This window comes from Nelumbo lutea, chromosome 7, assembly GCF_056320005.1.
Source record: "Nelumbo lutea isolate HS-2025 chromosome 7, American lotus-T2T, whole genome shotgun sequence".
NCBI classification, from domain to species: domain Eukaryota; kingdom Viridiplantae; phylum Streptophyta; class Magnoliopsida; order Proteales; family Nelumbonaceae; genus Nelumbo; species Nelumbo lutea.
In genome coordinates, this window is record NC_142690.1 from 61,536,656 (window position 1) to 61,548,395 (window position 11,740).

Consider the following 11,740-nt stretch of genomic DNA (forward strand, 5'->3'; position numbering starts at 1 on the left):
CTTAATCAGGGTCTGATTTAAAAGTGTTGTAGCACTAAACGAAGTAATCAAGCCAAATGTTCGCCTTTGCCCTTTGTAATTGGCATAGTATTTTGGTGTGGATATGGGGAGATCTTGTACTTGATTTATTGATGGTGTATTGAACTACTAATCTAGATTCTAGACCAACCGTGAGAGTGGACCCATTGGATTGGGATACATGTGTAATCTCACATTTCATATCAGCGGTACCTCCACTTTCTATTTTTCACAATTAATATTGGTTAGTTGCTGTAACTCTTAGTTTTCTTTTTATTGTTATCCGTAGAAAATGAGCTTAATTTGTACACGTGGCAAGTATTAATCTGTTTGATCCTCCTATCACACTCTTTCTTTTTGTTCAATGGATATGACACTTTCTGTACTTCGATTTTGAAGAAAAAATGGTTTATATACAGTGAAGCCATGCATCTCATTTTTAGGCTGTCATGTGCCACCTAATATACTTTTTCTTGTTAGATTTCATTTTTTGTATTTTTCACCTTGCAGTCAACCGGATAACAATCACTTTGATGGGTCTGAGATTCCAACTTCTTATGTCAACATGTCAAAGTTAGTAAAATTGTAAGCGCAATTTCTCAAAATCTTGGGTGAAGTCTAGCAACTAGCAACTCTTGTGTGTTTTACTTAGATATTTTAGTATATGGTGAACATGTAGAACCTTGGCCATGCTAGTAGAGTTATTAATCATTTTTTTTATTAATCGACAACAAAAAAAAGCATGGTTTTCAAAACCGGATTGAACTGGAAAAACTGGATATTTAAAAAAAATGTTGATTTAGTCGGTAAATCGCTGACATGGGCGGTTGAATCAGTCGAACTGTTCCAATGCTTAGTTGCAACTTGACGGTATGGCTTTAAAAAAAGACTAAAAAATGGAACCATTCTGACCACCAATTTTTGGGTTAATGATTCGACCGTTTGTTATCCCTTTCTAATAAAAAACTGATTAAAAATAAAAAAAATGATAAAAAATCATTGCACAGTTTGGCGGTTTTTGGCCAGGGACCGGATTTGATATAAAACAGAACCGGTTACTTAAACAGTTTCCAGGTTGAATGGTTCGACCATCCAAATCAATGACGATTCAAAGACCATGCTTTACGGTATTCCGATTGATCCTCCTATTCTTATATAGGTAGTTCCCCATCATCAATAAAGCCTCCTACTTCACCAATTATTATCACTAATTTTCCAGCAAGGTAGTCACATCACCCTTGGATGTTTAGACTTATATTGAGGGAAATTAGATTCTGAGTTGAGGATCTAAAAATGAGGTTAAGATATTTAGCATTGTACATACTATCCTTTTATCTTAATGTTATTGACCTCAAAATGAATACCTGAAAATGACAATATCTTTTACTCACAATGTCATTAAGGTCCTTTAGCGTATTGTCTCTATGAAGCTTTGAATTATGTTTACATGGCCCATGTTTCTTAAAGGTATTTGTTGAAGATGATATAGATGCAGCCATAGAAGCCCTTAATATTGTAAGTCCATTGGTTCTAGAGTGGTACAGGCTTCAAGATAAGAAAGGGGAGAAGATAAGAGGCAAGCTGATGCAGTGATCCCTGTTGATAGCACTGCAGCTTCCTCCACATACATCTGCTCAAAGGTCTACCATGCACCAAGGTTATAATATTGTAGGTGTTAATGTCATTGAGGCATAAGATGAGAAGATGAGAAAAGGAAGAGATTTCCAAGACTGTAATGTATTATGCATGTGGACTAATTCGAATAGATTTTCTTTATTTATTTATTTTCTTGTGAGACTAAAGTTTCAAAGGCTGTAAAGAAAAGACAACAAGTTATTTTGTATTTAATTTTAATTTGAAGGAATGGATGAATAAAATTACTAATTTATTTAATAATTGAGATTTGTAATTAACCAATTACAAATAAATTGCAGGTTATCTATAAAAAAATTCCAAACTATTTTGGTTGGTGTGAACTACCGCTAGAAAAGATTCATGACTACTGTTATAAACTTATAGCGCTAGTCGTGACTGCCGCTAATTCGACCTCTAGCGGTGGTTTTCTGCATTTTACCAGCAATCACTAAAACTGCCACTAGAACTTTTAGTGACAATTTGTTGATTGCGGATAAAAACTTTAGCGGCAGTTTTCAGGGCTTTACTAGTAGTCAAAATTGCTGCTAAAAGTCAATTTTCTCATAGTGTGTTATCACTTCTTTTCTTGTTATGGACAAAGGCACTTTAGTAAGACGATTAATTTTTCATAGCATCAATCTATCGTATTTACCATTGTCCTTTGTGATAGTTTTCTATATTATATCACAAAAACTGATTGGTTTGAATTGATTTACTCTATCCTATTTACCACTATTTTTCCCGATTTTTACCTCAAACTTAAACTTTACTCCAGGTGGAGGGTCAGCCTGCCCTAAACTTTTATTAAGCAAACCACTGAATTATGAAGAAATAAACAGGGGGATACATAGCCTCGCTTTCCCCAAACCTCAGAATAGGAAGACCATTATAATTGTCATAGTTGACTCTAAGTTAGCCTGTATCAATCCCCAAATTAGCAAGGGAAGGGAATCAGCTAGTCTATTTGCTGCGTCACTCTAAGTTGCATAATTAGTTGCCCAATTTTCATGAATCGGATAGAAGTTACACCTGATTTGATGTACTTATAATTGTTAAACAGTTTTTGTATGTCCTTAGCTTCAATCTGATTTGATGTACTTTTGTTATTTAGTGGAAATAAATAAAGTGCATGTTTGATTCATGTTGTTTGGTTTAATTCTGCGTAAAACCCTAAAACTGGACATTTATAGAGACTCGTGTTAGTTTTAAATGTTCACAGCCGTTGGATAAGTCTGGGGAGATTTATCCTGCCAAGGCTGATACTGGTGTGCCACCAAGTGTTGGGATGGCCTGTCTCAGCCACTAGGGTAAGACCCGAGGCACATGCAGTGTGGGATTACTTGAATCATTGAACCGGACCAGATTTCCAGTATTGCCTTGGACCTTGGAGATAGATGGGCAAAACTGGAAAGTTACACCTGACCTCTAGACTCGATTATGACATTTCACTAGGTGTTGGATCAGGCTGCCTTTGATATGCCAATCAGTGAGATTCTTAGCGGGGATCAAAACCTGGGTATGTTGGGGCAGTTTGAGAATTCATCTGAGTGGGTGATCATAGTGACAGAATCAGCCGCTTTGTCGGACAAAGGGTAAAGATCGGGAATGCACTCTCTCTGATGGAAACCAAACTGCCGGCAGTTGATTTCAATCGTTGGAATTTTGTTTTGCAAAATTAATATATTTATATATATATGTACGGTTTCAAATTGTTTGCAAATGGTTTTAATTCCCGGGATCCATGTGAGAGGAGAGTGCGGCACTGTTCCTTGCAGCCGAGGGAGAGGTCCTCTCTTGTCGGGCAGTGCTTGATCATTAAGGGCTGAGAGGTTAAGTGTAAGACCATTGAGGATAATACCTGATGGGCTAATCTTGCACCTGCCCACAATCCCTGGGTTTTTATAAGATGGCTTGGTCCAGGGACCACTTAATGTAAGTGTTGGACCCATAGGGTCCATATGATGGACTCAAGGGGTTCATTGAGTTTTTCAGTGAATTCAGCTGGGCCTTGTATTAAAGGCTAGGCCGAACCCATGTGGCTGGTGTGTAGATCAATGCTTGGGTCCCACGCCATACAAAGAAGCCCAACTGGGCAGCAGATTGGAATGTAATTAGACACTGAACACTTAATGGGCCAGAAGCCCATTTCGAGGTGGGCTGATATGATCACCCATCCTTGGGGCGAATCTGAGATTAATGTTAGTAAAAGGATTGGGCCTTTAGCCTTATCCACTCTTGGAGACCAAATTCAAATTAGATTTGAATCTGGTAACCTCCTGATAAGATCAGGAGTAAGCTAACTTTATCTGCAGATAGGATTAAGATTATCCCCTATCCAAATACTGATTTGGATTGGGATAACTCCTAATTAGGAGGATTCTTAATCAAGAAGAAAGGAGGAGAAACCCTAACCAAGAGAGAGAAATATCAGATTTCGAACCACCTTGAAGAGATATAGGATATCTCCTGCGAATTGAGATAGGCTCTCAATCTCATTCATACTCCAGAAAAAGAAAAGAGAAAGGCAGTTCAACCTTTTCGCCTTTAGAGTTCTCCTCCTGCCGCCGCCATCTGTTTTTTGCAAGATTAGATCTTTGCAGAAAAAGAAAGTCAAGAAATTTGTTCTTGACATTAGTCTTGCAACAAAGACTAAAAGGATTCAGTGTTTAGTGTTTCCAGAGGATTCTTGTGAATGATCCAGTGTGTAGGACGCACCCTGCTGGTTCTGTTCCATCCACAGCTGTGTCATCTTTAGCAGAAACGGATCCATTCTTTGGGCGTGAACACCAACTTTGGGAGATACTGCTTCTCCGGATCAGGTATATTCCTCCCATTTATCTTTTGGTACAGATCTGGTTTGATTATGGTTCAAGTAGGATCCTTGAATATTGTATTCTAAGTTTAGGGAATATGATTCCCAGTTGGGAGAATGTAGGAAATTTTTGAAATTCGCCCACTCATTCCGCAACCTTTGTGACGTCCATTAGATGGATCCTTCCATTCTTTCAGCTGCGTCACTCTAAGTTGCATAATTAGTTGCCCAATTTTCATGAATCGGATAGAAGTTATTCCATTGAGGAGACTGGAGACTTACTCAAATTGAGAATATTAACTAATGAGAGATTCGCATTACCATTATATAAGGCCAATTATGATTTAAGCAAATCCAAGTCTGTCACGAAGAGCATAAACCTTGGCTTGCATTCAAGTGCAATGTTTGTACTTTGTAGAACAGACACAACTTGCAATGAAGCTGCCTGAAATAAGTGTTGGTAAAGGATCTTATTTTATAGCTTTTCTAGAGGAGTAAGTATTTTAAGCCCCACTCTCCTAGGCTTTTGATTTGGATTCTATTAAAAGTTTATAGTGGCAGTCTGAGGAGTAGAGTTTGAGGTTAGAAAGAAAAAAAAAAAAAAAACAAAAGAGGGGCTGCGTCGTTTTTACAATATTCTAGACTGGTCCAATATAATATTTGGACCGTTCAATGTGTTCAATCCAAACTTGGTCCATTGACACCTGTACTCTAATCATCAATGGATCGGACATTGGTTTAATCTGGTCCAGTCATTATAAATGGACCAAGCCCAATCCAATCCAATAGATACTTTGGACAATTAAGTCTGAACTGGTCATTCAATGTCTTATTGCAAATTTCTTTTAATTTGGATAGGGTCCTAACCCAAACCCGGTCCATTGACACCCCTACTTATGTCTAAGCTATCTTATTGTTCAAAAACATCTAAAATTTCCTTTATTTGATTGATTGGTTCTTTTTTGAATAGGAATTTTCTTTAAAGCTATCAACTATAGATAGCTTTACATTTAAGTTTATTCATGGCCTTCTTGTCAAAGACCATCTTAATTTGTAGAGGATTCTAAAAAAATAAAAATTTCTTTGTCATGTTATCATGGTCAAAGTGTGAAAGAATTTGATATTAAGGTTCCAGCCCCTTAATCAAGTGATTCTTGCCTTTCAAGTGTAATGCATTGTTCTTCTTCTTTTTAGCATGAAACCGAGTTGCTTGTTGAAGGCTGTCTTTTTGTTTATGATGGTCTTATCTCTTGGGTTGTTGCACTTCGAACTATTTGAGGTATTCTTTAGTACTAGTGGATGCCTCAAGTGTATTTTCTAATGAAACAATAGGTGAGAACAGATGGGTTTTAGTTACAAATATCTATTTTTAGTAGAGGTGTAAATCGGGTTGTGCTGTTTGTGGTTCGGTACAAATTTGGACCAGCCCAATACGACAATTCGGGGGTTATGTCAGGCCCAGCATGATCATACAGGCCATGTTGGCCAGTCCATGGGCCGGACGGCCCAACCTGCAACTCGGCCCATGGCACGGCCGGACATGGCCCATATATATATATATTATATTTATAAATAGTATATAAATTATAATTATATAATAATATATAGAATATGGTATATAATATATTAATAAAATAAATAAAATTTTAATTTTATTATACTAATATATTTAATTATCGTATATATAAACAATTATATACACAAAATTCATATAAAATTAAAATTTCAAGTTTTTTGTCTTTTTTTTTAAATAAATAGCTTTGGCCTGATGCACGGCTCGACCAAGACCAAGGCTTGGCCCATGGGCCTAGGCTGTGAGCCGTGCTGGGCCGACCCCCAAAATTTTCACCGGAGAGGGTGACACAGCCCTTAACGGCCCGCACTTTGCACGCCCACAGACCGTGCCGTGCTGCCTCGGCACAGCCCACTTTACACCTCTACGTTTAAGGGCTAAAAGTTTCTAAATATTTGCGTATTAAAAAAAACATATATATATATATCATAATCATAGAATTCCATTATCGCCACCCTTTTATAATTAATCAAAATTCTGCACATGGTAGGAGTGAGGCTATGCTTGTTAACGTTCATGAGGGGGTGTGTTAGGTAGGCAGTAGCGGGTGCTCTTCAAAACTGAAAAAGCCAATATGAACTGTTGAAATTGACTGAAAAATCTGATTAACCAAACCAGTCATTTCGATTTTGGTAGGTATTTTTGAAAAATCAAAGGTACCTGTTCAGTTTTGATTAATCAAAAAGTCAAAAAATTAAATCAACCTATCAACCCATTGATTTTGAAAACCAAAGGAGCAGTTCGGTAAAAAAAACCTCGAACCGTGAACAATAGGTTGAACGGTTAGTTTAGGAAAAAGTACACTGACAAGTAAGGTCCATTGAGTTGATTGAATGTAATCTGATGCATCCAATTTGATTTCATTCTATTTCGGATCAAACCTCGGCATAATATTATGGAGAGGGAGATGTTCCCAATTCATAGGGGTAGTGTGTTGTGTGTAGACAGAGCAGGAGATGGGAACTCATTTCGTCCTAACTCTGGATCTTCTATAATAGAACTCTTAATTAATGATAGAATTATATAAATGTAAAATATTAAATCCCACTTTCGGGTGTGCTCTCAATCCAATTCGAGGCCTAGAAGCAGCAAAAAAGCAAGAAGTACACGCAACAAGCAGTTGCTATTAAGTAGGTTTTTTGAATCTTTTTGTTCTTATCATGTACATAGAGACCATAGTTCTTTAGCTCATATTTAGCAGATTAAAATGCCATTATTCAATGTTGGTCCCAATAATCTGGGGTCTTGGGAGGGAGTTCAAGACCCATATCTTCTCATGAATGGCAGCCTTACATCCAGAACATCCCCTTTAATTATACTTACAAGTATAAGAAATGTTCTCATTGTGCCACTGCAATAAAATGTGGGTAGCATACCCACAACATCCCACAACACAATTTCACGTATATTAAAAACATCTCCCCATGATAATATCAGAAATGAGAAGTCATTTTTGGAAGATATTCCTAATACACCACGGAGATGTGCTGTGAGACGTGAAAAACTATTTTGTGAGGGGCTGATTTTAACTTAATAATTGAACTGCAGGATTAATTATTTCCGTTCCATCTCCTCTCTTCCCTCTGAGTTCAAATCAGTCCCCCACAAAATTGCGCCCCACAATGTCTTACATCACATCCCCGCCATGTATGGGAATTTCTCCCATGATGATACTAAAAATGATGATGTTCTCAATACACAGAGGGGATGTTATGTGGAACGTTGTGGGGGGCAGATACGATCTCCTTTCCTGATTCCAGCTTTCTAGCATTTGATTTCGGGTCTCCTTTATTATTTTTTTATTTCCATCTTTTGAGAGAAGAAGACAAAGTGGACCTCTAATGTTCTGACACTGCATATACAATCACCAAACAATGGATCAATAAATCTTTTTGCAAAGCCAGCTCTCTAGCCTACTGTCTACAGTAGAAAATCAATATCAATGGAAGCTCCCATACCTTATGTTCAGGGTGTCAATGGGTACCAGACAGAGCCAGCCCAGATTAATTGGACCGGGTCCACAACCATTGGACATAATTATATAATTAGTTTCAAAATTGGGCCCATGAGGGTTAGAGTCCAACTCCACACCCGGTTGGTGGCTACTGGCCAGCAATACATAGCGGGAAAAGAAGCAAAGAAATCTCAAATCAACATTGTTTTATGCAAATTTCAGTGTTTTCACTTCACGCAAGCAATAGACCAATGGTCAATTTCCAGCTTCCCAATTGGTACATCTGTCGGGTCTGGATATGGGTTTGTTTAAACAAGCATGATCCACCCGACCCAACATGGCTGGAATATGTGAAGCCCGGAGACATAAGCATGTGCGCTGTATGATTGATTGATTGCCCTCTTTTACTTTAAATCGAATCTGTAGTCTATACACAATCAAAGCAAAGTAGCAACTAACAACTAGGGGTGTCAATGGACCGGACTGATCCCGTCTAGTATGAATTCATTACAGATGGACTAGGACCGATCCAAATGAATAATTTAAATCATTTTGAACCGTTCCAGTTCAATATTTGAGTTGTCCAAACTGTTCAAATTGGTTTTAATTTTGATTGGGCCCAATTCAATTTTGGTCCATTCACACCCATACTCTTATCTTAAGTTAATTGATATATATATATATATATATATATATATATATATATATATATATATATATATATATATATTCATTACAAATAGACAAGTCCAATCCAATTCAATAAATAGTTTGGACCATTAAAATCGATCCAATTTAATGCCTTATTATTATTAATCCGTTCAATCCGTTTATGTAACCAACCCAAACCCGGTCCATTGACAACTGAGTAGAGGTAAGGGAGGGTAGATTCTGATCGCATCAGGGGACATTTTAATAGTGTAGCCCTTGACGGCGTGATTCCAATCACCAGCGAAGCCACGTGAGAAGTTGTACCCACCAGATGCTGGAGCAGTCAAGGGACCCACATATGATATTGCCACCTCCGATTAAGCTATTGCCAGCTGTCACTTCCGCTCCCAAATATTCCCCGCCGGATTCAACCTTCATCAATTTATGGAACTACCCTTCCTTGGATCAAAACGGTGGTCTTGGTGGAATGAATGTGGGGTTATTTTGTAATTTCGGATCGGGACGGGTGATTTCGTAAGATGGGAGGTTTATATGTTACTGCCACGCTCTAGGGTTGTAAACCTTGTTTGCCCTTTGGTGGAGAGACAGTTGGCAGGAACAGTTTGATCGAGCTGGGCTCTGTAGGCTGCTTCTGGTAAATAGTTGGGGAGACGACGACAGATCAGATTGCAGAAAACAGCGAGGACTGATTGAGATTTGAGAGATTTGTCTTTCTGCTCTTTAGTTTCTCGTATGGAATTTCTCTGAGATTTTGTTCCTTCATTTCATTTCATTCTCATTTCTCAGTGGTTGTATATTTTTGTTTCTTGGTAGCTAGTCTAGACACCCATCTGTTGGATTTAAATTCTATGTTCTTTTTGCAGTCTGAAGAGTTAGATCTTTTTTTTGCTTGGATATAAACCCTTTTCAATCTTCCTCTTCTTGTTTAGATTTGTTCGTGGTTTTGAGTTGAGAATCGATATGGGTTACTGGAAATCCAAGGTTCTTCCCAAGCTCAAGAAGGTTTTTGAGAAGAACGGCACTAAGAAGGCTGCTGCTGCTGAAGCATGCAAGTCCTTTGATGAATCCAAGGTGGGCGTTTGTTTCATTTCTTACTTTATCTGGATGACTTGAATCTATTTTTTAGTTGTTGAAGTTGAAGATGTGTGTGGTGAACGATCTTTCATATGGTTGCTCATCATCATGTGTTCTGAACTGATGATCAGGAAACGATCGACAAGGAGTTCGAAGAGAAGAAGACTGAACTCCAGCCCAAGGTCATCGAAATCTATGAAGCTTCTTCCACTGAAATCAAGGTATAAGCTTCGTTTTTGATTTAAAGGAACCGAAAAAAATATCTGTTTATTGATACATGAAACTAGGAAGAGTAAGATTTATTTTCATTTTACTGCAGACTTTGGTGAAGGAACGTAAAGATGGAGGAATCAAAAAGCACTCAGCAGCAGTTAACAAGTTCCTGGAAGAACTAGTTAAAATTGGTATAAATTAAATCAATTAAATCAAACGGTGTTTGGCTTCTGAATTTGTTTATATATATATATATATATATATATATATATATCCTTGAGTGAGATTATATATATTGGTGACCTAATTTTCCTTGTCGATTTCTTCTTCCGGCCGGCAGAGTTCCCGGGATCGAAACAGGTGAGTGAAGCATCTTCAAAGTTCGGGCCACCACTAGTTTCGGGGCCGGTATTTTTTGTGTTCGAGAAGGTGTCGACCTTTATCGTGACAAAAGAGAAAGCAGCGGAGACAACAACGACAGAAGCAGGCACGACAACCGAAAGCAAAGAGAAGGAAATAGTCGTAGAAGCAGAAGAGAAGGAGGAAGAGGAGGTGAAAGCCTCCGTTGAGGAGGCTCCTGCTCCGGCCAAGGTGGAAGAAGCAGAGCCAAAGCCAGAGCCAGAGCCAGCAAAGGCATGAGAGAAGATGAAGATTTTTATTGTCGATCCATCAAGGTTAAGTCGTTTCACGTTTGGTATAAGTATATATATAGATAGATAGATTTGTTAAGAGTTAAAACCAGAAGACATGATTTGTTATTCTTTCTTCTCTTCTTTCCTTGTAAGTTGTTCTCTGTCTTATCTCCGTCTCTCTCTCTCTGATTGATATTTAAGCTTCCATGAAGATGTTTATGGGTTTTTGTGAATGTAGTAGTTCTATTTTTTTGGGGAAGGTTGGGGGTGGAAGGGCCTCCTCCTCCTCCCCTCTCTCTCTCTCTCTCTCTCCCTCTCTCCTTCCCTGCTGCTGTCTGTGTTATCTTTTGTTCATATAAAAAAAAGGAGAAAACAGCTCTGATGAAGGGTTGTATTTGTTTGGATTTACAGTGGTTTTTATCTGCTTCTCACTCAGTCTCTCTCTCTCTCTCTCCATTCTACTCTATCTGTGTGCCATTTTAATCATAAATGTTGGGTAGAGATGTGAAAATGCTACAATACAATACACCATATTCAAAAAAGAGAGTGGTGTGAGGTGGCAACGATCAGCTGGGGTCCAATCCAAATTTGGATTGAAACCCTGTTTTCCTTGTCCTGTCTATCACTAGATTTGAATCTCCTTCCTTGGATCCAGCCCACTGCCAACCTCATAGTCGTACACAGAATATAAGACCAACCTGAACGGATTAGCCAACCCTAACCCTAACCCATCTGAGTTGTGATTGAAATTTTAATTGGAAGGAATATGCATAGCCGCTAGTGCTAGAAATAATTAAAAACAAATTTGGAATATTGATGTAAGAATGAATGACTGAATGAGTAATTAATTCATACCATAATTTACCTGTCGATCATATGTATAGGGACGGAATGCCTTGAAATAGCCCAGCCCAGAGTAGGTCCAGGTCACTATAAATTGCCACGTCTTATATATCTAGTGGATTGGGCCTACTACTTAATCGCCCAATTGTCTACCCTCTTGATGACGGTGTTAACCCTTCTGCAGTATGTAGTCTGTGCTTTGTGAGGTGGGCCTCAATACGATCGAACAGCCTAGAAAGCTGTTTGGTGAAAAAGTCATGAAATTCAGCCTAAAAGATTGGTTTTCTAGTGAGTAGTGAGACTTCAAATTTCAA

The 11,740-nt window shown here is 38.2% G+C and overlaps 1 protein-coding gene across 2 annotated transcripts; it reads left to right on the plus strand.

Annotated features, from left to right (window-relative positions):
• The first annotated feature begins 9,079 nt into the window (after positions 1-9,079).
• MAP18 (microtubule-associated protein 18) lies at positions 9,080-10,991 on the plus strand. Of its 2 annotated transcripts, none has more exons than XM_088953510.1 (5): positions 9,080-9,394; positions 9,594-9,735; positions 9,870-9,959; positions 10,058-10,142; positions 10,292-10,991. In XM_088953510.1, the coding sequence occupies exons 2-5, from the start codon at positions 9,625-9,627 to the stop codon at positions 10,588-10,590; spliced, it is 585 nt and encodes a 194-aa protein (XP_088809636.1). In that variant the 5' UTR covers positions 9,080-9,394; positions 9,594-9,624; the 3' UTR covers positions 10,591-10,991. The 2 variants fall into 2 exon arrangements, with proteins under 2 accessions (XP_088809636.1, XP_088809637.1); XM_088953511.1 differs by having other exon boundaries at positions 9,329-9,473.
• The last annotated feature ends 749 nt before the right edge of the window (positions 10,992-11,740 follow it).

Bases quoted from the DNA above. Each gene is read 5' to 3' on its own strand.
- MAP18 (XM_088953510.1), top strand. From the start codon at position 9,625: ATGGGTTACTGGAAATCCAAGGTTCTTCCCAAGCTCAAGAAGGTTTTT. The intron at 9,736-9,869 runs GTGGGCGTTTGT...ACTGATGATCAG, and splicing joins AGTCCTTTGATGAATCCAAG to GAAACGATCGACAAGGAGTT. The intron at 10,143-10,291 runs GTATAAATTAAA...TCCGGCCGGCAG, and splicing joins GGAAGAACTAGTTAAAATTG to AGTTCCCGGGATCGAAACAG.